The sequence below is a fragment of the Diplotaxodon limnothrissa genome, linkage group LG13 (assembly GCF_057381915.1).
Source record: "Diplotaxodon limnothrissa isolate DT_005_m linkage group LG13, D_limnothrissa_male_GT1.1, whole genome shotgun sequence".
Taxonomy (NCBI): Eukaryota; Metazoa; Chordata; class Actinopteri; order Cichliformes; family Cichlidae; genus Diplotaxodon; species Diplotaxodon limnothrissa.
Window position 1 is genome coordinate 21,269,573 of NC_140608.1, and position 20,486 is coordinate 21,290,058.

General features: G+C 38.9%; 1 protein-coding gene across 1 annotated transcript in view; it reads right to left on the bottom strand.

Annotated features, from left to right (window-relative positions):
* Window positions 1–18,520, bottom strand: part of wdr11 (WD repeat domain 11) — a 70,308-nt gene extending 51,788 nt beyond the window's left edge. Inside the window, exons 1-10 of the mRNA XM_085368869.1 lie at window positions 18,351–18,520; window positions 17,328–17,439; window positions 15,860–16,013; window positions 15,511–15,684; window positions 14,965–15,166; window positions 8,513–8,678; window positions 5,592–5,694; window positions 4,715–4,910; window positions 3,869–3,969; window positions 1,502–1,678 (exon numbers count right to left, since the gene is read on the bottom strand). Coding sequence (XP_085224995.1) covers window positions 1,502–1,678; window positions 3,869–3,969; window positions 4,715–4,910; window positions 5,592–5,694; window positions 8,513–8,678; window positions 14,965–15,166; window positions 15,511–15,684; window positions 15,860–16,013; window positions 17,328–17,439; window positions 18,351–18,436 — 1,471 coding nt within the window. The 5' untranslated portion in view covers window positions 18,437–18,520. The remainder of the gene's footprint in view (window positions 1–1,501; window positions 1,679–3,868; window positions 3,970–4,714; window positions 4,911–5,591; window positions 5,695–8,512; window positions 8,679–14,964; window positions 15,167–15,510; window positions 15,685–15,859; window positions 16,014–17,327; window positions 17,440–18,350) is intronic.
* Window positions 18,521–20,486: the final 1,966 nt, after the last annotated feature.

Here is a 20,486-nt window from a genome sequence, read left to right on the forward strand (position 1 = left end):
TGTTTACGTCTTTGTGCAGAAGCCGTGTACCTGCTCTCATTTACTGTCTTAGCTGTTTGGTGGTTGTTGAAATTTTGTGATCTTTCACCTGAGATTCTGGCATTTCGGGCAAAATAAATTAATATTAAAAAATCGATTCAGGATTTTAATGAATCGATTTTACGTTATCCAAGCCAGAATCGATTTTAATCGATAAATCGATTATAAAAACCCACCCCTATTTATAGCTACTAAATGCCAACAGAAGAAGCAGAGATGGAAATTTTACACACAGTAAATATTCGTTAAAGAACTTACATCCGTGAATTATATCTGTTTTTTTTGTTGGTGTGAGTCTTCTATCAGGCATTCCTCCATCTTTAAATCCCCTCTGGCATAAACAAACAGAAATAATAAAGACGGTAAAATGCTAAAACACTGCAGCAACAACGGCAATTGCATTAAAAATCATCACCTAAACATGTCAATGAAAATTCATCTGACCTTTATAATTGAAAAAAACAAAACCTAATAATGAAAAGATTTTTGTAAGTAGCAATAAGAAAGCTAATCCAGGTAAATAGTAAACAGAGAAACAATACATAGGCCTTCTATCCATTTTCTTTTTAAATAACTGCCGCTTGGAAAGGAACCACATTTAGAAAAGAATACATAAAAAATAAAACTATTTATGCCACTTTTATGCACTTCTACGGTAAAGCCCTCCACGCTATAGAACATCAATTACAAATTAAATGAACTAAAGAAAGCTTGTTTTCTTCTTACCATTCCAGTTTCGATGATGTTTAATTATCGTCTGCAGTCAACATGCATCTTCACACAGAGACGGGAGGTTTGAAAAACGCAGCACTGGTTTCCAAGGTAACCAAAGGTGAATCCGGTTTGAGTTACAGAAGCGTTTTAAAAAAAATGAACAAAAGCTACAAAGGAAGAATATGTCCCCGAATAATAGAACCAAAGTCCTTTTTCGCTCCTCAGTGGGCCGCGAACTCTGTCTCAAATACCAAAGTGCTCGTCAACATTAACTTACCCAGCTTGACAATTACTCACAATACAGTCAATGTTTAAATGTTTTGCCACCATTAATTTACAAATGCTTTGACATCTAATTCACTTGGTTGTGTATCAAGGACTTGTCAATAACAGTAGGTAATGATGATAAAACAGTAGCAGTACTGTGTTGAAATCTTTTGTGGACTTGTAGGACTGCCAATGTGAACTCAAAAGAAAGCAAATCGAACGTATACAGTTCAACAAAAACAGGACATTTAGACTAGAATTCGCTGCATTTACAGTTTCTGCAGAATTTACCAACGTCCAGTAAAATTTACTGTTACGTGGTTGTTAATGATTAAATAATGATATAACAAATCAATAGTTTTTGTTTTTTTTTTCCCCCCCCCAGAAAAACAGAAACCTCATATGCCAGTGGTAGTGGCTCATTTGTCATAAAGTTTTGCAGAATTGCGTGACTGTGAGTAACTGGTTTCCTATTACCTACCTACAGCCAGAAGGGGTTGATAGTGGTTGATATTTTTGGTGGTAAGAGGTGGACACATTCGGATGGCAAATGGTGGCAGTGGCAGACCAGACAGCAAACCGGTTAGCAGGAACTTCAGCTGGACTTCTTGCTGGTGGGAAGATGTAGGAAGAGTCTCACCGGCTATCAAGGTCTGACCTGGAGATGGAAAAAAAAAAGATAAAATAAAAAGACAAGACGTCAAGTGTTAAGTTGGACATAATGTGAAAAACTACCTCTTATTTGCTCCTTAAATAATGAAATAACAACAGGTTAGGAAAATCTAACCAAAATCAAGACTTTCTTTCATTATCACTGTCACCATTGTATTCTATCTTATACAGCTCATATGTAGAGGGAAGGCTGTCATTCTGTAAATCAATCACTGTATAACGCATAGACAGCAACAGTGGGTGCTACCATCTGTATGAATATGTTCAACGAAGAAATAAACACAAGCAAAATAAACAAAAAGTCAAAAAAATATAAACCAAATATAAACAGAAGCTTCTTGAGAGCAGCAACATCAACAAGTGAACTGCAATAACAAGATGCTACATTATGTGAAACAAATAGTGTTTGAATACTGTGCAGGAAGTAAATCATCCCAAATCAAGACTGTAGACACCTCGTACTTGTAAGAAGCTTAATAGAAGTCTTTTGAATACAAATTTCAACTTGGCCTTACTGATCTAAAACAAAGCACATGTTTGTCTGAAGTGGAAACGTTGTACACAATGCAACTACAGCTGGAGGCAATAGAAAAGAACTAATATTGGTTATTTCAATGAGCTGTGGACTTAGTTATCAGGCTGAGCAGCTGTAATTATCATAAGAATTTAGTGGTATGTTAAAGCACTAAAGGCAAAGAGTAGCTAGTGCCCTCATCAATTTTAATCAACAATCAATTTTAAATATCAAGAAAACATTTTGTTGGGATGTGGGTGGGCCCTCCGTAATGCGAGTGTCACGACTGGCAGCCAGCACTGGAGTAATGACGTAAAGGTCTCTGAGGTAGCTGAGGAAGCATTCCAATAGTAAGACACCACACTCATGTTATCAGAGAACGGGTGTACGAGATAAGTAACAGCAAGTTTCTTCAATACTTTAAAATCACAGACTGAGACATAGATGTGAAGGCGATTCGCTTAAAATAATTTCATTACTGCACATCAGACTGCGCATTTTAATGCACTGTGAACGAATAATTCATCTTTATCTGTGTATCTGCTGGAGAGCTTTAGTATTCCCCGAGGAACAAACCTTAAATTGTCATTAGCACTTGTTAAATAATTCATTTGGTTTTCTTGATTTCTTTACACTGGAGATGTTTTGTCTTTCAGCTTGGAGTTAGATTCTAATCTTATATTATTATAACTACAAATAAAACAAAAAAAAAACCCAAACAAACAACACTGTGCCTACCATAGATTGCAACAAAGGAAAAATGGTTTTCTAGTTACCAGCTCTTTCCACATCTCAGTGTAATAACAAGCATGTTTTTGTTTTACAGACTATAAGTAACCTGCATGACAGTGATATTTCCTCATAACAAGAGCTTTAGTCAGCAACTGTCAAACAGAGCTACTGCTCCAGGCAGTAGATGGCTTCAGTCTGTGTCTGTGTGTGTCTGTGTGTGTATACATATCTGTATAGATATAGATATATATAGATTAAGGATGAGACAGAAAACCCCTCCCTTCTAATGCCATCCACCTCCCACAGGTCTACCTCCCAATGCAAGTTAACTCTCACTTAATACAAATGACAAACCTAACACACAAAAAAATCATCCTATCACAATTTTACATTTACATTCATCTTTTGACAGGCAGCCTTAAATCATCAGGGAGGATAAAGAGAGAGGGTGGAGAGGAAAAAAAGAATTAAATGAAGGAGAGACATCATAAGCAGAAAAGATGAGACAAAAAAAAAAAGGGGAAAAAGGGAAAGAGAGGAAGGGCCATGCATCTATGGGACTCTTTGTGCAGAGCTGCTCAACAGGGGAATAAGGCTGGCTTGTGAAGTGCACAGAGGAGAAACCAGCAGTCACACATTAAAGCAGAAACTGAAGGGGTGCCTTGAGGCCCACTCAACTCGCAGAGGTACAATAAAAGATACACTAAGACCTGCAGCATCCACACACAATAATCTAATTCCCTTCATGTTTTTGAGTTTTCACATTTTCTCTCAAAAAAATTACAACCATCCTTCTATGATGAGAATGAGAATGCTTCAGCTGCACCAAGATGTGACATGTGTGACGTTTTGCCTTCCAAACAGCAAACTATATTGTCTGAGATGCGCATTGTAGTGGAGTGTTGATGGTGGTGGTGTGTTTAGGCATACCAATCATGCTGTTAAGAGACAGATCCTGAATCTTTTTCTGGTTTGGACCCAGTGGAGCTCCACAAAATGACACAGGGGAGTAGAGCGGCGACAAACCCGAGCTGTCGTGGAGAAAGAGAAAGAATCATTCACCACATGAACTTCAGAGTGACATAAATGAATAAACACATGCGATATTTCATAAACTGCATACTAATTATATGCATTGCGTCTTAACCTTCCTTAGTTAACTCAGCTTTCCCTTTCAAAACCACCTCACTGAGAATATAATTTATGTCATTATATCAAACGTAAGCTAAAAAACTTTTTAGGAAACATCAGACTGTCAATTTAGAGCACCGCAAAAGAAAACTTCTGCAACTCATTAGCCGTGAAACAGAAAACCCACCTGTCAAGCAAATGAATTCAAACAAGACTATAATAAGAAAATTCCTCACATACTGACGGAAAGCAAAAACTTTTCATCCCTTTTTCATTTAATGCTGTAGATTTCTCTTGTTTGCCCACATTAAATTGGCTTGTTCACAGGCAGGCAGAATTCACTCTGTCTCACGTAGGAACCTGACTTAAGAGAGAAATACAAAACTGTTCTCGACAGCAGCGAGGGAACGCTCCATCAAACGAAAAGACACGTCAACGACAACCAAACCCCTCTGCACAGCCCACCTGCGCCAGTCACGATGAAGACTACATTTAGGTCAGAGGATTATTATTTAAAGTCAGCTTGAGTCACCTTACAAAGTAGTCAAACTTTTAACCATTACGTCTAGCTTTCAACTGTGAAATTGTAATGTAACTTTGCAGAATTATTTGGCTTTCTGCATACGTGTGTGTGTGTGTGTGTACCTAGGATTGGCAGCTTTGCCGGTGTGGGCTCTGAGCTCCCACAGCATGGCTCTGCCATCGCTGACCATGAGCGCAGCCTTGTTTTCATTGACGGGGCAAATCACCATGCGATATGGTCGGACGGTCTTTGTGACTCGGATGGCGTCACACTGAGAGCGCAGGTCGTACACAAGCTCCTGGACACTCTGTTCTGGGTCTGGGAAACCAAAGGAATAAAGGAAAAATACGACAAAGAATTAGGAAGAGAAAAAATGTACAGCGAGGTCGACATGCAGGAAGAATAGTGGCAGATAAAAACCACATGATGGAAATTGTGGATTGAGAAGGACAAACGAGAGGAAAAAAATACAAAATGTCAAAGTCTACAGAGTAGATGTTCATAATACTGACAACGGAGGGGGGAAAAAGGAAGAAGAATAGGAGTATATACGATTGAAAGAACAATTTTGAGCACATTAAAAGAAAAATAGAGAGCATAGAGAGCTTTACATAGATTTAAGGCAGTAAAAAGAGTAGGTGAGAGATACAAGAGGAAATTTCAGGGAAAAAAAGGAAAATGGGTATAGAGAGATGTGTGTGGAGGAGATAGCAAGGAGAGTAAGTGAGGAAGAGAGAGAGATTCAGCGAGACAATTGCCTCCCATTGGCCTATCACGCTAAGCCAAAGATAAATGAGACAGTAAGGGGCTAAATGCCCACTGGAGCATAGGGAAAAAGGCTACAGGATCCAATTGCAGTGCAGTTGGCTGAATAGATGATGACTGGGGGATGGAGCACTGAAGTGAGGAGCAGCTTAGGCGCTGAAGTGAGGAGTGAGTAAAGCACAACGGCTATGTGCAGATTGTGAGTGGATACACCATTGTGAAAAGGTTTCATACCCGCTGCTTCCTCAGTGGCAACCGTGGAGCGACAAACTCGTAGTGTGATACAACCATTCTCATGGAGACAGTAGAGGGCGTCTCTCTGAGCACAGGGAATCACCTAAACACAGAGGGAGTGAAAAAAAGGGGATCATGTGTGATTGTGACTTTGCCAAATGTCTATTTGAGACTTAATGTTGAACAGGTGGTGTTTACATTTGCTCTAAGCACTGCATGAATTTGCCAATGTATTTGCTCCACAGCATGAGAACCCCCTAATACACTCATCAAAACCTACATGTGTAAATTTGTTTGGCACAAACAGAGGAAAACAGAGCAGGGGCTAAGCTTAATTAGCTTGTCAGATCTCATGCTAGTCTGAAAAGGAGGGATTTTTGCCAAAGGCTGCTGAGACATACTGATGACGTGATTGGGAAAAATATTATTGTGCAGACTTAAGATGTTATGGCATAGTCATGTTTTATAAATATATGGACAATAAGCTAAGAAGTTGGGAATTCAAAATATTGCCGACTACAGCAGGCAAGATCTATTATCATACAAAAAAATTATCCTGATGATGAGTTGTGCAAATATACAGCAGAATTCATTACAGTTGTACTTCAAGTAATTATTCTACACTTTTACTCTCTCCCCTCACCCCTAACCAGTCGTGGCAAATGGCTGCCCGTCCCAGAGCTTTTGTCGTGCAAAAGAGGAGTTTTTCCTTCGCACTGTCGCAAAAGGGGTCGTCTGATTGCTGAGGCTTTCTCTGTATTATTGTCGGGTCTCTACCTTACAATATAAAGCACTTTGAAGTGACTGCTGTTCCACATTAGCGAGGATAGAAGAAAATTCACATTTCTCGGAGCACAACGGACAACAAGACTGTCATCAAAAACACTGAATGACTTGTTTGCATTTAACAGCTCTGAAAATAGTTTTATCTGAAAGTGCAAAGAAGCAGCAGCATTTTGGGGCCAGTTCTAGCGTTGTATAAATATCAGATCCATTTCTGTGATCCTTTGAATATATTTATTGATGTGTGTGGGCATGTACATCTGTTATTTTATTGTGTAATTCTCCGTTTCATGTGCAGCAGTTTGGTTAACTTTGTTGTTTTAAATATGCTGCATAAAGAAATTTGGACTGGATTTGAATTTTGTGTGTAAAACTATAACATAATAACAATGAAGTGTTCAGTTATTTAAATCTATCCATATTTTGTATGACAAAAGCCCTACAGAGCTCACCTGGTATGATCTGTAAACAATAAATTCTATTTCAGTGCAGTTCTCATGTTTCTATACCTTATTAACTCATGACAGTAATTAATATATTAACGTTACAGTCACTGGTGAGGCTACATCACTGAACTTTTTTTTGTTACTTCTAACAGATAATCAAATCAAACTACTACCGGTAGTTAAATTCATCTTATTCACAAATATGTGCATTCAGTTGTGATTGTTATTTTGACATCTTCACATTGCTTCTTTTGTTGGCTTTCTGAACGTCTGATTTCATTGAACATACTGTACATTTTAAAACACCTCACTCAATTTATGCCAGTGCACAAAATATTCCAAATACTGAAATGCAAAAACTGCAAGACATCAATCTGCAGCCATTTGAAATCAAAGTAAATCAGCACCTTGTTGAAAATGAACAGATAAACAACAAATTGATGGATTCTGTATTAGTTTGCTATTGATAGATGGAAAAATGACTGTAGGCCATGTTGACCTGACAAACTGGCAACTGCACACTATGTATGCCCCAACCTGACAGTGGAGCCTCTGTACACTCGAGCATAGACCTTTGCTAAACTGTGTCATCAGTCATGCAAATTGGCTGGAAGACAAGCACTTTATAACACTTAGAGAAAGGAGGCGTTGGTCAGACGGAGCCTAGGCAGCTGAGTAATACCCCTTTGCTTCTGCCCCTGGTGACTTTAGATCTTACTCCTTGACTACAAACGCTCATTCTCTACCTTTGTGTTGTTAAACCATAGAGACGTTTATTAAAACAAGATCAGTGACAACCCAAATAAAGTATGATTTATGATAGGACAATAATACAAAGAACAGAGCGCAATTTCACAGAAGCAGAACATGTCATCGACTGCAGAGATGAACTAATAACTGCAAACTGTTCCATGCATGTACATTCAGGCATGAAATTCAACGAGTTTCAAAAAGGCACATTAGGTCTCAAATACAGTAGAACCACTGCCGTGAAAAATAAGGAGAGCTACTCTGTGTAATGACAGGGCAGCACAGTGGTCAATCTTTTGGAGACGGAGAGTAAGTATAGAAAGGGGGAGCGAACGGTGCGACTTTAAGACAGTTTCTGTTCAATTACTGGCACTGGAGCTGTGACAAATCCTCAGTGTAATACCCCCACAGCATTCATCAATTTCCAATTAGAAATCCAGACTTTAAAAGAAAGTGAATTGGCACCTAAAGGTCAAGTCTGTTGCTGTGGAGAGGCAGTATAAAGAAAGGGGGGACTTTTTCCCCCCTTGTTGCTAATGACTACACAGTCCTGATGTGCAGTTGTCATACCCAATGAGGAGAAACAACTGCAGAGGCGGGTGCAAAGAGTTAAGAACTTTATCATTCGTGGCAGGAGGAACTGTCTTCCTGGAGGAATCATCCATAAAAAAGACAGATTTCAGTAAAGCTCTTCAAGTAAGATGTTGATATATGAGGTTTGTTAAAGCCACATAACACAGCCATCCTTTCACCTAGACCAACTACGGTGTCAGCGCAAAGCAGTTTAAAAAATGTCCTGCACATAACGTCAAGAGTAAGTGATTGGTGAGAACTCAGAGCCTGAAAATTTAATGCTGTTTTAAGGTTAACTTTCATCTCTTCGAGTTTAACCGAGATCCATATTAAAGGGATTTTGCTGCGTATTTTTGCAGCGTGCCTCACCTGGATGAAGGGAACCCCGGAGCGCTCGATGGCCACCACACCCACCGTCTGACTGAGCTCCAGGTCCAGGATCAAAATTTCTCTGGGATAAAGCAGCAGCATGTGGTTTCTCTTCGAAGGTAGGTAGGATAGCTGCAGGCAGTCGTTCAGCGTCACAGCCTCTGCCCTAAAGCATCAGAGAGCAGGGGAATGACAACAATGAGAACAGGAAGTTAGTTAAAACGGGCTGACACTGAAACTGAGAACAAACTAGATGGAATGGTAAATAATAAACTATCAATCTTTATTGACAAAAAGACTTTCTTTAATCCAAGGATTAAGCATGTCCTGGAATTGCCTGTTTTCTCGTGTTGTTTACAGCGCAATTTAATGGACACAAAAGATGAAAAATGCAAATTACGATGACTAGAAATGAGGGTTAGATAATATACCGCTCAGTAAGTCAGTCTTATTCTCCAGATAAATCAGGATATAATGAGACTCTGCTGTAACAACAACACATGCATATGAAAAATGCAAATTCCATGCAAACCAATATGACGCTAGATTTAAAATTCAATATAAAATATAAAAATCTCATTTCTAAGGACAACTTGATATTTATTCATGTCTTCCCAAATAGAAGCTAGAATGAATGACTTATTATTGTTGGTTGGCTGATGAACTAAGCAGGTACTGTAAGAATTGCAAAGAATTTCCTTTACGTTACTTTTGGCTGCTCTGATTTGTTATTCACAGCGACTTCTTTCATGTGTGACCAAATTAATGACAGGTACTATTATCTGTGGCGGCAACCAGTTTTGATCTCTCCGTATCACAGCAAAGCGGTCACAGGTACTTCTGTTCAGTACAGTTCACTCAAGAAGGAAAAAGAGACGATTTGGACTGAACTTACGAGCAGGTCTACAGCCATAACTCATTCCAACAGCTGAATTCCTCTAGGTCACGGCAAGATCAAATAAAAGAGAGACAAACCTTATAACACAATGGAGATCATTATCATCTGGGGAAAGTGTAACAGATAAAATAGACTCAGTAGGGGAAGCTTTAGGAGTTATTGAGCTAAATTACCGTAATTGTCGGGCTATAAGCCGCTACTTTTTGCACAAGCTTTGAACCCTGCGGCTTTTAGTCAGGTGCGGCTTTTCTATGGATTGTCCATGATTTTTGTCATATCGTAAGACGATTTGTTTTGTTTGTTCCGCTGTTGTACGGCACTACGTTGCCTGGCGGAAGGGCATGTGATCAGACACACAGTATCGGGGTTCAAGAGTGGTGTGTTGGTCACGTGTCCATCCGCCAGACAACATAGTGCCGTACAAGTAGCGCGAAAAACAATGCGAAAAGCAAGTTATGCTCAACTCCACCGGTGGAATCTGACAGCGTGGAAAAGTGTGAAAACATCAATGATCACCAACGGATTTCGAAGGGCTGGACTGCTGCATGATGGAGAGGAGGACACCGCCACGGCCCTTCTGAGGGTGTTCGACTCTGACACTGACAACGAGGATTTCTTTGGTTTTGAAAGTGACAACGAAGGAGAGAAGCTGAGAGTGGATGACGAAGCCATCCTGAGCCTGTTTGTATCCGACACTGGAGAAGAGGACTTTGGTGGTTTTAGTGGGCAGGAAGATGGTGGTGAATGACTGACTTTTCTTCTTGTTAAAGCCGTGTCGCTGCACCTGAGCCTAAAAGGTAGTCCGAATCTATTTTTCTGGTGTGCTGTAGGTTACTGTTATGTACTACATTTGTTACTCATTTATGAAGCACAGTACATGTTTCCTACTTGTAATTACCGCTACTTGTACATATACCTAAAAGGTTATGCAAATATGTACCCATAACTTGTTTTTCAAAATATTAATAAAAGTGATGCGTCTCCAAACAGCCATCTCTTTCCTGACAATTCCCTTTGTGCATATTCTCTTACATATGATAAGTCAACATTGAAACACCTGCGGCTAATGTATGTACAAAACAGGATTTTCCCCTGATTTTAGCTTGTGCGGCTAATATTCGGGTGCGCTTTGTAGTCCGGGAAATACGGTACACTTTTAGCAGCTTACTGAAGTCAGAAAAGAAAGAGATAGAGGCTAAAATGTCTGAGTCACCAAAGGCAGAACATCAGAAAGGAGCAGACCTTAGATTGCAAGCAACAGATCTTCAGAGAGAAATGAAAAAAGAAAAAAGGGAGAAAAGGGAAATAAAAAAAACTGCAGCCCTCAAATATTCAGCTCTCCAATTACCAAAACATCACACGCCCTTCTCGCTCTCTCAGTCGTTGTTATGAATAAGACATGAAGGCTACAGCGGTCAGAGGATCACACACAGTTACATATTGCTAAGTACATACACATATGTGTGCTCACGCAGTGAGTTTGCTATCAAAGACGCAGGACATTTGATAGCAAAGGTGGATGCCTTTATTAAAGTTTTAAAGCACTCTCAAGGTTCTATTATTTAACTCACCCAAAGGACATTAAAGTCAAATACTGTCTTTATACAGCAGTCACACCACCTTGAGCTTGTTATCTACACAATACAAATTCAGTTTACACGCACACTGGCAGCTGCTGGAGATGATACAGCAGAAAACTGAACTGATGCTCACACTGTGGGACAAAAAAAAACAAACAAACCACAACCTAAAATACTTCTATAACAAAACCTGTCCATTTCAGTTGGTCACGTCACTCCATTACTGATCACTTTTGTACATGTCTGTGAATGACCGGGTTCTCTTTCATGTTATGTTGTTTCTTTTTCGATTGCTCTCACACTACCTGCAGCCGAGCTTCAAATAAAACTCGAGTTTGTAGTGTTTGGAAGCAGGTGTTGCATGTGTACATCACCACAGTACAAAGCCATAAATCACACCTCTAAGACTGAAGTGAAGACTGAGCTTGAACAAAAGTCCTCAATTATCCATTTATTATCCAGCCACAGCTGCCCTAAAGAAACAGTGTTGGGAATAAGTGGTTGAATGTTTGCTTGATTAACCTCTGATTTTGAAATAAGTCCAGTGTGCAGTCGCAGGGCAGCATCATACTGCCCTGAAACCAGCGAGCCGGCATTAACTGTGCATTTGTCGGTGTGGGTAGCGACTGTTCATCGAATGTGTCCAAATCAAGAGATTCAGTTTCATCCATTTTTGATCAGCATTATGAAGAGCAGCTACAGTCAGACAGAACCCCCAACTCATCGGTAAGATAATTAACTTTGCTATTCCCTGTTGTGTGGAAAACTACTCGCTCTGCACACAACATGATTTCAGATGAAGCCATGAATTTAAAAAAGGCCTGATTATTCAGACTTACTGCTTTTATCAAAATCATTATGATTTTTTCATAATCATAAGAACTACAACTTCAAGCGTCTTAGTGAATTATTTAGATTTTTTTTTAAATCTAACTTATAAATATTTCTGTCAGTTTAAAAGAAAACATACATTAGTCGACATTGCTCTGTATATGTAATAGTATAGCTGACTTCATTTTGATATATGAACCAAATCTCTAGTGGCTAACACCCAGATTAATGGCTCCCTGATGGGACACTAATGCACACAATACCATACTGTATTCAGTAAGTTTCTGATAACGCTGTGGGAGAACAGAGTCTTGTTTAAATCCTCCATTTATCACCCACAAGCAGACAGAACTGGCGAGAGTAGAGACTGTAGACAAAGGCGAACTGAAGGAATACAGCATCCTGGATAGCAATTACACACAGTTAAAGGTGAGGAAGGAAGTTGTCACACATGGATAGAAGACTAAAACAGACAAAATGAGAAAGGCACGAGAGAATAAAGACAAGTAAGATTAATGGAGTGTTTGTTATCAGAACTGGCTTGGTGGGTGGACAGAGAGACTGGGGCATGCTGCTATAAATAACCTGACAGTCACAACCACTCCAGCAGGAAGCTGCCAGCACATCAAACACGTCTACAGCTCATGCAACTTTTTCTAAATTAGCGCTTATACAATTTATCAAGTTTGTCAACTAATGGAATAAGAAGCCAGAAGAAGTACATCACTACTTCTGCTGCGTTTCAGAATTAAAAATCAATGTAGCAAATATGCCAAGTGATCAAATCCTTCCTTATTCTCTTGAGAAATGCTTCTCCCGGACCCTTGACTTGATTTAGCATCTGATCTAAGTTTAAAGAGGAATCTCACTGCTGTGCTGGAGAGACAGTTACATCAAAACTAGGTCATCTATGTAGTGAAAGGTGCTGTTCCTGGTTTGATTTTTTTTTCTGCAATGACCAAAGAAAAAAGAAAACAAACCAAACATAAAAATAGACCGTGTTAGTCCATACTGCTGTCAACAAAAATGCTCCGTGACCTGCTTCTTACAGTGTTGCTTGTCGGGCCATTTTTATTGGTTAGGCTTGAAAAAGTGTCTGGAATACTTCTCCTGTTCACATAATTTGGAGGAGCTTTGCTGTCGAATGAACAGGGAGGTCTCAGGTCAGTGCGGAGTAAAATATACTCTACAGAAAGACCAATCGGCCACAACATTAAAACCACTGGCAGGTGAAGTCAATAACATTGATTATCTTGTTACACTGAGTAAGGGTGTGAGAAATTAAACAGCAAGTGAACTGCCAGTTCTTGAATATGATGTCCTGAAAGCAGAAAACGGGCAAGTGTGATCTTAGTGACCTTGATGGGGGCAAGAGTGTGATGAAAATAATAATGCTGGCTATGACAGAAAGGAGGCAAAATACAGAGCTCACTGTATATAGGCATGCATAACAACAGCCTGGTCTGACTGCTCATGCTGACCCCTCTTCACAGAAGAATGAATGTGAGAACTGGACTGAGGAGAAGTGGTTCTGGACTCACACGTCAAAATTATTTTAGATCAGGAGCTATTAATATTCCTCAAGCTGTCATGTGAGAAACTACATCAATAATATCAGACAATAAAAATGTGAAATAGGCATAAGAAGAGAAAAGACTTTATCACCATTTAATCAACATTTCCAAAACTAAGTGTGAACAAAAATGCGCATTTTTGGGCTAATGTTGTTTAAATTTGTATAAATCTGTTCATATGCGAGGGCAGATCCAAAGAGAACCAACATCTTCTCTGACAATGGCTCTTTTTCCTCCTTGAGAAAATACAAACAAATCCAGGAGTAATACTGATTTAAAGTGCTCTCCCAGCAATGAGTCAGATTGAGCAGGTCAATCGCTGTTTTGATCAAATAATACATATATAAATAAAACTTAATTGAATTTCACATTCTTTTGATAGCTTTCGTTGTAAACCTCTTCACAGATTAAAATATAAAAACTCAAAATAAACTTTCGTAAATGTAAAATAACTGGATAAAACTTTACAGTCAGTTTGATCATTCAGTGTTTTGCAGGTACGACAGGCACTGACTTGATATTAGGCAGCTGCTTTTAATGTTGTGGCCAAACAGTGTATGCTTCCAGCCCTGTACATTACAAAGACTGGTTAGTAACTGAGATTTAGTTCATATGACAGTAAATAAACCTTGGTGTTTACTTAGAAATCATATCATACGTTACAATCAGAGAAACATCACTTCTATCATGTAACAGTGATAACTATGACTGCCTTAAGTCAGTCCTCTTAAACCAGCCTTTTTTGCGCCACGGGCAGGTTAAATGTCAGACAATATTTCCACGGACCGGCCTTTAAGGTGTCACGGATAAATACAACAAAATAAAATGATACGACCAAGACAAAACCTGTGGTATTTTTGTAAATATAATAATAAACGCAAATTCACTGTGGAATTGTGTAACTTTATTAGCAGCATCCTCCTGAAATGCATCAACAACATTGAGAGTAACATCCTTCTCCTTGCCCCTAATACTCTTTGGTCGCTATGGTAACGTGTAAATATTTCTTTCAAAATAAGACACACAACTACAACACGGGAAAAGACCCAGAGAAACAGAGTTAACGATAAAAAAAAATCCCGAAAACCATAAATTTCACACCCGAGCCTCATCTCTAGCGGGCCTGGTACCAAACAACGGGGTTGGAGACCGCTGTCTTAAACCGATAAGACTTTGTAGTTTACTTTGAACAACAAGAGACAAAAAAAGGGAACTGAACAACATTGAGCCATAGCATTTCAATAAAACATGACACTGAAAGGGTGACATAACCTACAGGAAGTTTGATTTAAAAACTGACTTAACTATTGAAACAAATATATTCCACAGATTATCCTTTAGCACCTACATAAGTGTTGAGATGAAATTCAGACATTTATTAAAATATTAACATGCTGTACTGTATGAAGATCTTGGCTTTTCAGTAAGTAACGTCTTAAAAACCATACAATACATAAGAGCTTCATTAGACTTGTTAAACTTGAAACAACAGTCTATGTGTCTAAAAAGAAGGATCCAAAATATTTTAAAATAAAGTCAGGGAAGGAAAATTAATTTAATTTCACTCACGTGGGCTTTTCATTGGTAATCAGCACTTTGACCTTGTTAAGGGCCTTCTTGGCACCAGTAGGGGCCGGAGCTGTTGCAGGTGCAGGTTTGGTATGCGCTGGGCTCGCATGAGGACTGGCAATGTAGACCTTTTTGCCAGCGCTGCCTGGGGGTTTGGAGTAAGAAAAGTCTGTGATGAAGACGATCCCTTCACTGGTCAGCACTGGATAGGAGAAAAAGGACAGAAGAATATTATAAAGATTCATTTGCCAATAAGAGATGGTCAGATGTCAATATTGTTTTCAATTTGCCATCTGTTATTTGTGAAAGTCTCTGCTTTGACTTATCTTTTTCCACAAAAAAAAAAGAAAAAAAAGAAAGAAATACCACTGGTTAAATTGTTGGCATCACAGAATACCAGTCACATGCTTTCAGATATAAGATATGTTCAACCATACTGCAATAAACAGTAAATTTAAGAGATGAAGCATGCCCTGTGTATGTGGGTGGCAAAGTGAAAAATTCGAAGGCTTCGTTAGTCTTTTGGTAAGTATTTTGTTCACCTACATGCCATGTTGGAAGGGTCAAAAGGGTCAAAAGAAAAGGAGAGGATATTCTCAGCGTAGCTTTTTTTCCACAGTTTGGTGCCTGTGTCTCCATTCCACAGAACAATGTAGTTGGGAGGATGGACAGCTAACAAGAGATCACGAGATGCATCCTGATTCCACAGCCACTCCAAGTCTGACAGAGGGAGCGAGCAAAACAGAGAAGAGGAGGTGAGAATGGAAGCGTAGTGCGCACCAGCAGGAGTGGCAGCAAAACAAATAGTCAACAGCAAACCATCGGCTCAGTGTCTCTTCTTGGCAGGACTGCCACTGAGCTGACAAACATGTTTGGTGTCTTGAAGCTGTCTTACCCCCGATAGGTTTGGAGTGCTCCTGTATCTCACAGTGGGCTGTGCCGCTGACCACATCCCACACTATAATCTTCCCCGAGGCATCTCCCGAGGCCAACCGCAGACAGTAGGGTGAGCTCAAGTTGTGGTAGTAATTTTCCCTGGACCATTTTACCTTCCAACATAAAACACTAATTGAGTCTCTGGGAGGAATATCAGGTAAAGCTGTAAGCCTTCTACATTTGTTGACAGAATGCTCAGAAAGTCAACAACAGAAAAGAAAAAAAACAAAAACAACAATAACAGCAAGGTCTGAAGATGTATGATGAATTTCACTAAATGCGACATTGGGGAGAAAAGAGAGTAAAGGACATTATAGGAAATGCATAACACTGAAATAGGGCTGTTCAATATAACGATATAGCACAATAAAGCTCAAGATCCTGTTGAGACTTTTCAAAATAAACTGAATCACGTGAAAGAGCAGATTATTTACGGATGAGAATTTAAAAAAAGAGCCGCCAGGTGCTAAAAAATAAACGTTAGAACAGGCTTTTCCCCGCAGCACGCCGTGTAATAAATACTCACAAAGAAAACGTTACAACTTATGTCTAAAAATGTATAGTTTCATGCATCGGTTAAAACACTCGACTGCAGCTACATGACTCGCAGCTGCAAACACTTCCCGCAAGTCGAGCTGCCCGAGATTCACAGAATTTACAGAAAATGTTACATTTTTATGATTTATATCGTTATCAGACGATAGAATTCTTATATCGGAATATGAGATTTTGGTCATATCGCACAGCCCTACACTGAAATGCACATTTTATATGTGAAATAACAAATTACTCCACATACAAGATGGTGTTTAAATAATTGATTATGTCTGTCTATTTGCTCCCAGGTAGGCATGCCCTTTACTGTAGGTACTTCTTTTTCTATTTCCCTTTTTCCTTCATTCAGCAAGTTCTCTTATGTCAGGCTGGGTGGTGAGGAATAGCTTGTTGCTGTGGCAGCGGTGCTTTACAAGATTAAAGTGTTCTTTATAGTGAAGAATGAAAGGCCCGGATTGAGCCCAGGCACTGATAATCACTGTAGAATTTATTGCCCATTATTTACTCTTCTCTTCTACAACACACATGCACGCGCACACGGACCCAAACAAAATGACTCTCTGTCAATGCTCTATCTGTGTTGCAGGTGTTGGTTTACAAGAAGCAGAGAGAGCCAAAAGTACTCCACTCAAGGTCACACAATGCTAACATTAATACTGTGAGACATAAATAATACAACCCCACAAGGTGTGTTCACTTTGTAGCCTCATTAGTGTGCCTTTTCTCCAACGGCTTAACTTAGTGGTATATATTAAATCATATTTTGAAGTCTATGGAGCAGAGGCGCAACAGTGAGTCAATTAATTTGTGTAATTAAACAGCAATTATGTTGTGGAGGGAAACAATTAAGCCAATTTACTTCTCAAACTCACCTTGACCACATTTGCCTTGTGTCTCTCCAGCACCTGGATGGTCTGGGCGGTCTTAGGATCAATTATGAGAATACTGGAGTGACATCCCTGAGCTATGAGCCCCTGCCAGCCCCTACAGACCACGTTAGCAAGGCAGAATAGGAGGAAGAGGAAAGAAACAGATGAAAGATACGTGAAATGGTTTGGGATGTGAGACATTGATGTACAAAAGATAACATATGATTCAGACTGTGAACTCTGGACATTATGAATTTAAACTTATGTTTCCAGTCAGCCTGACGCTTAAGTGCACCCTCTCCAGTAAACACAGAATTATTCAACAACTGTGTCTGCATTCTGATTTCTGTGCTTTCCACTCCATGTCTAAATTCATCTTCTTTCCGTGTCCGTACAAGACGTGCATGCATATTTGCCTGGAGTGCATCCAGACTGCAAAAAAATCAAAGCTCAATGACACAACAAATTTCAAAATTCAAACATAACTTGAAGCTAAACTTTCAGTTCCAATGACAAAAGCTGCCAGTGCAGAGACTGTACTATATGCTACAACTACACAAGGTAATTTATCTCATATGATGCGTACATAAAGTTAAATATTCACAAGGACAGTTCTCTTTTTAAACATGTCTGGTGAAAAGCAAAAATAGCTTTAGAAGCAAATGTATCATATTTAGGTTCATGTATGCGAAATTAAACTTTGGCACTATGCTGCTCTAATCTAAAGTTTGATCACGCGAGTCCGACTGCCTTGACAGTCTCTGCTGGATTGCTGTGGAGGATGAGGCATTAGAAATTCATCAGGCCCGACAAAATGTCACATGACATTGCACAAGAAATATATACCCCGCATGTTTGTGAGCTCAATGACAAATTATCAGTGGCCGTTCACGCTGACAACTTTACATGCAGCAATAAAGACAAGCCACGAAACTGACACAATGCAAACATCAGTTCCTTAACGTTATCTGTCAGTCGCGTATTCAATTAACCAAATTATGCTAGCAGCAGAGAAGCGGTACTCACCAATCTACGGCGGTTTTATTCTGCAAATTGAGAGTGCCAGTTAACGTCCGAGCCGCGAGTTTAATGTTGACGGTGTAAGGAATCATTGCTCTTCCTAAGAATTTCTGCTACGTTAACATTTAATGAGTAAACACTGCTAAAATTAATTAGCTTATCTGTATCGGCTCTGTTGTGAATATTAACAGGAAGTGAAATGGTGTTTCTAAATAGGATGCCGTGTAGGAACAAATTCCAGCAACAAAGTTCCGCATTGAATACAACAGTACTATCCCCCACCCCACCACCGCCAAAAAAAGAGAGAAAAAGCGAAAAAGAAGCAAAAAAAAAAAACAAAACAAAACCCCAAAACAAAAAAAAAGTTGTAATATATGTAAATAATAGTTACAGTAAATACTGTAACTGAAAAACATACGGGCTACATTTATTGTTTTAATCCTCCCAAGATTATAATAATAAAAATAAGTCAATAAAATAATAAAATACATGAAATGAAATGAAATCAAAAGTTGCCTAAAATACAAAAGTGAATAAGCCTCAAAACAAACAGACACACAAACAGCTGCTTTCATTTTTCTTTACCAAGTGCTGCATTTATAACACAGAAGATATACCAGTTTCACAGCTGAGACAGACAGACATACATACATATTATACCAGAAAGCTGTTCTCAGCTGCTTATTGACAGAGGGTTGCCTGGTTGCTTGGGCATATTTTCATGCGAGTTGCCATTTCTGATACAACTTCAAAGGGTGTCTCACATGTAAGGTGAGTGTACAAACCACTACACTATGGAGTCCCTTATGGGCAGAAATCTGTGCCATCAGAAACTGAATTTGAATAAGTTCAATTTGAATTTGAATTGCTCAGATTGAATCTGAATTGTAACTTGAATAAATGCTTTTGAAAACTGAATTTGAATTAGTCTAATTTGAAATTGAATTTATGGTTTGAAAATGATCATCACTAAATTGAAATTGAATTTTATATTTTGAAAATGAATTGATTTGCTTTGAAACTGCATTTTATCCTTTAAAAATTCAGCTCTCGAATGATTTCAGTTTCACTTCTCACCATTCAGTTTCAGTTCTACAATTCAATTTCAGTTCCAAAATTCAGTTTTTTGGAACTTACATCCGGTTCCGGTTCAAGCGCAGATTAATAGAACTACGTTTTACTAGCGGACCGAAAGTGTTACCGACGGGAATCTACAGCGTCTTGAGCTGAATTAAGACTTCAGAAGTCATTCGTCATGTCGAATGACCAGCGGATAAACTCTCAGGTTGGTAATAAATGTATTACATGTATAAGAACAAGCGTCATGTTAAGAAATGATAGCCGTACAGTAACTTTTATGCTTATTGTAGCTGTTAGCTAAAAACGCTAATTTAGCGTAGTTTGCCCTGAATTCAGCTTTGACAAACAAATATGATCGACTGTTTCTAGTAGAATTCCAAAGTTGTCATCTTGTACCCTCTCAGAATGCTTGCAGAGACCCCTACAGTAGGGAAACATGCAAAACGGTGCCCAAACCTTTGTATTTTAGCTTTATTTATGTCTTACACAGCATCCCAACTCTTTAGCTAACTTAATAACTTTAGCTAAAGTGAATAGTTAGTCTAATTCATTAGTGCAGCATTACTGGGTCACCTCTGTTTGAAGTGATATAATATGATATACAGCTATCACTGAAACAGCAAACTTTGTAAATAAGCAAACAACACTTCTCATTCTCTAAACTTAGGCCACAGCTGTAGATTACACTATCAGTGCTTGTTCACGCTTCACAATAATTACATTTCTAAATTTACTTTGTGCATTTACAGGTAAACAATATCTAATATTTTATCTAAATGACTGCTTTGTCTTTGAAAAGGGTGAAGAGCCTGAGGCCGGTGACAGTCCAGTTCTACTCTAAGTACTAGGGCTGGGCGATATGACCCAAAATTCATATCTCGATATTTTTTAGCTGGATGGCGATATAAGATATATATCTCGATTTTTTTTTTTTTTTTTTTTTAAAGCCATAAGTTAAGAGCAAAAAGAGAGTTCTAGTCACACTGTGTCCCAGATGTGGGCGCTTTTATTTACATACAGCGTAGATGTACATGAAGAAATTACTCAAAAATAAATTATCAG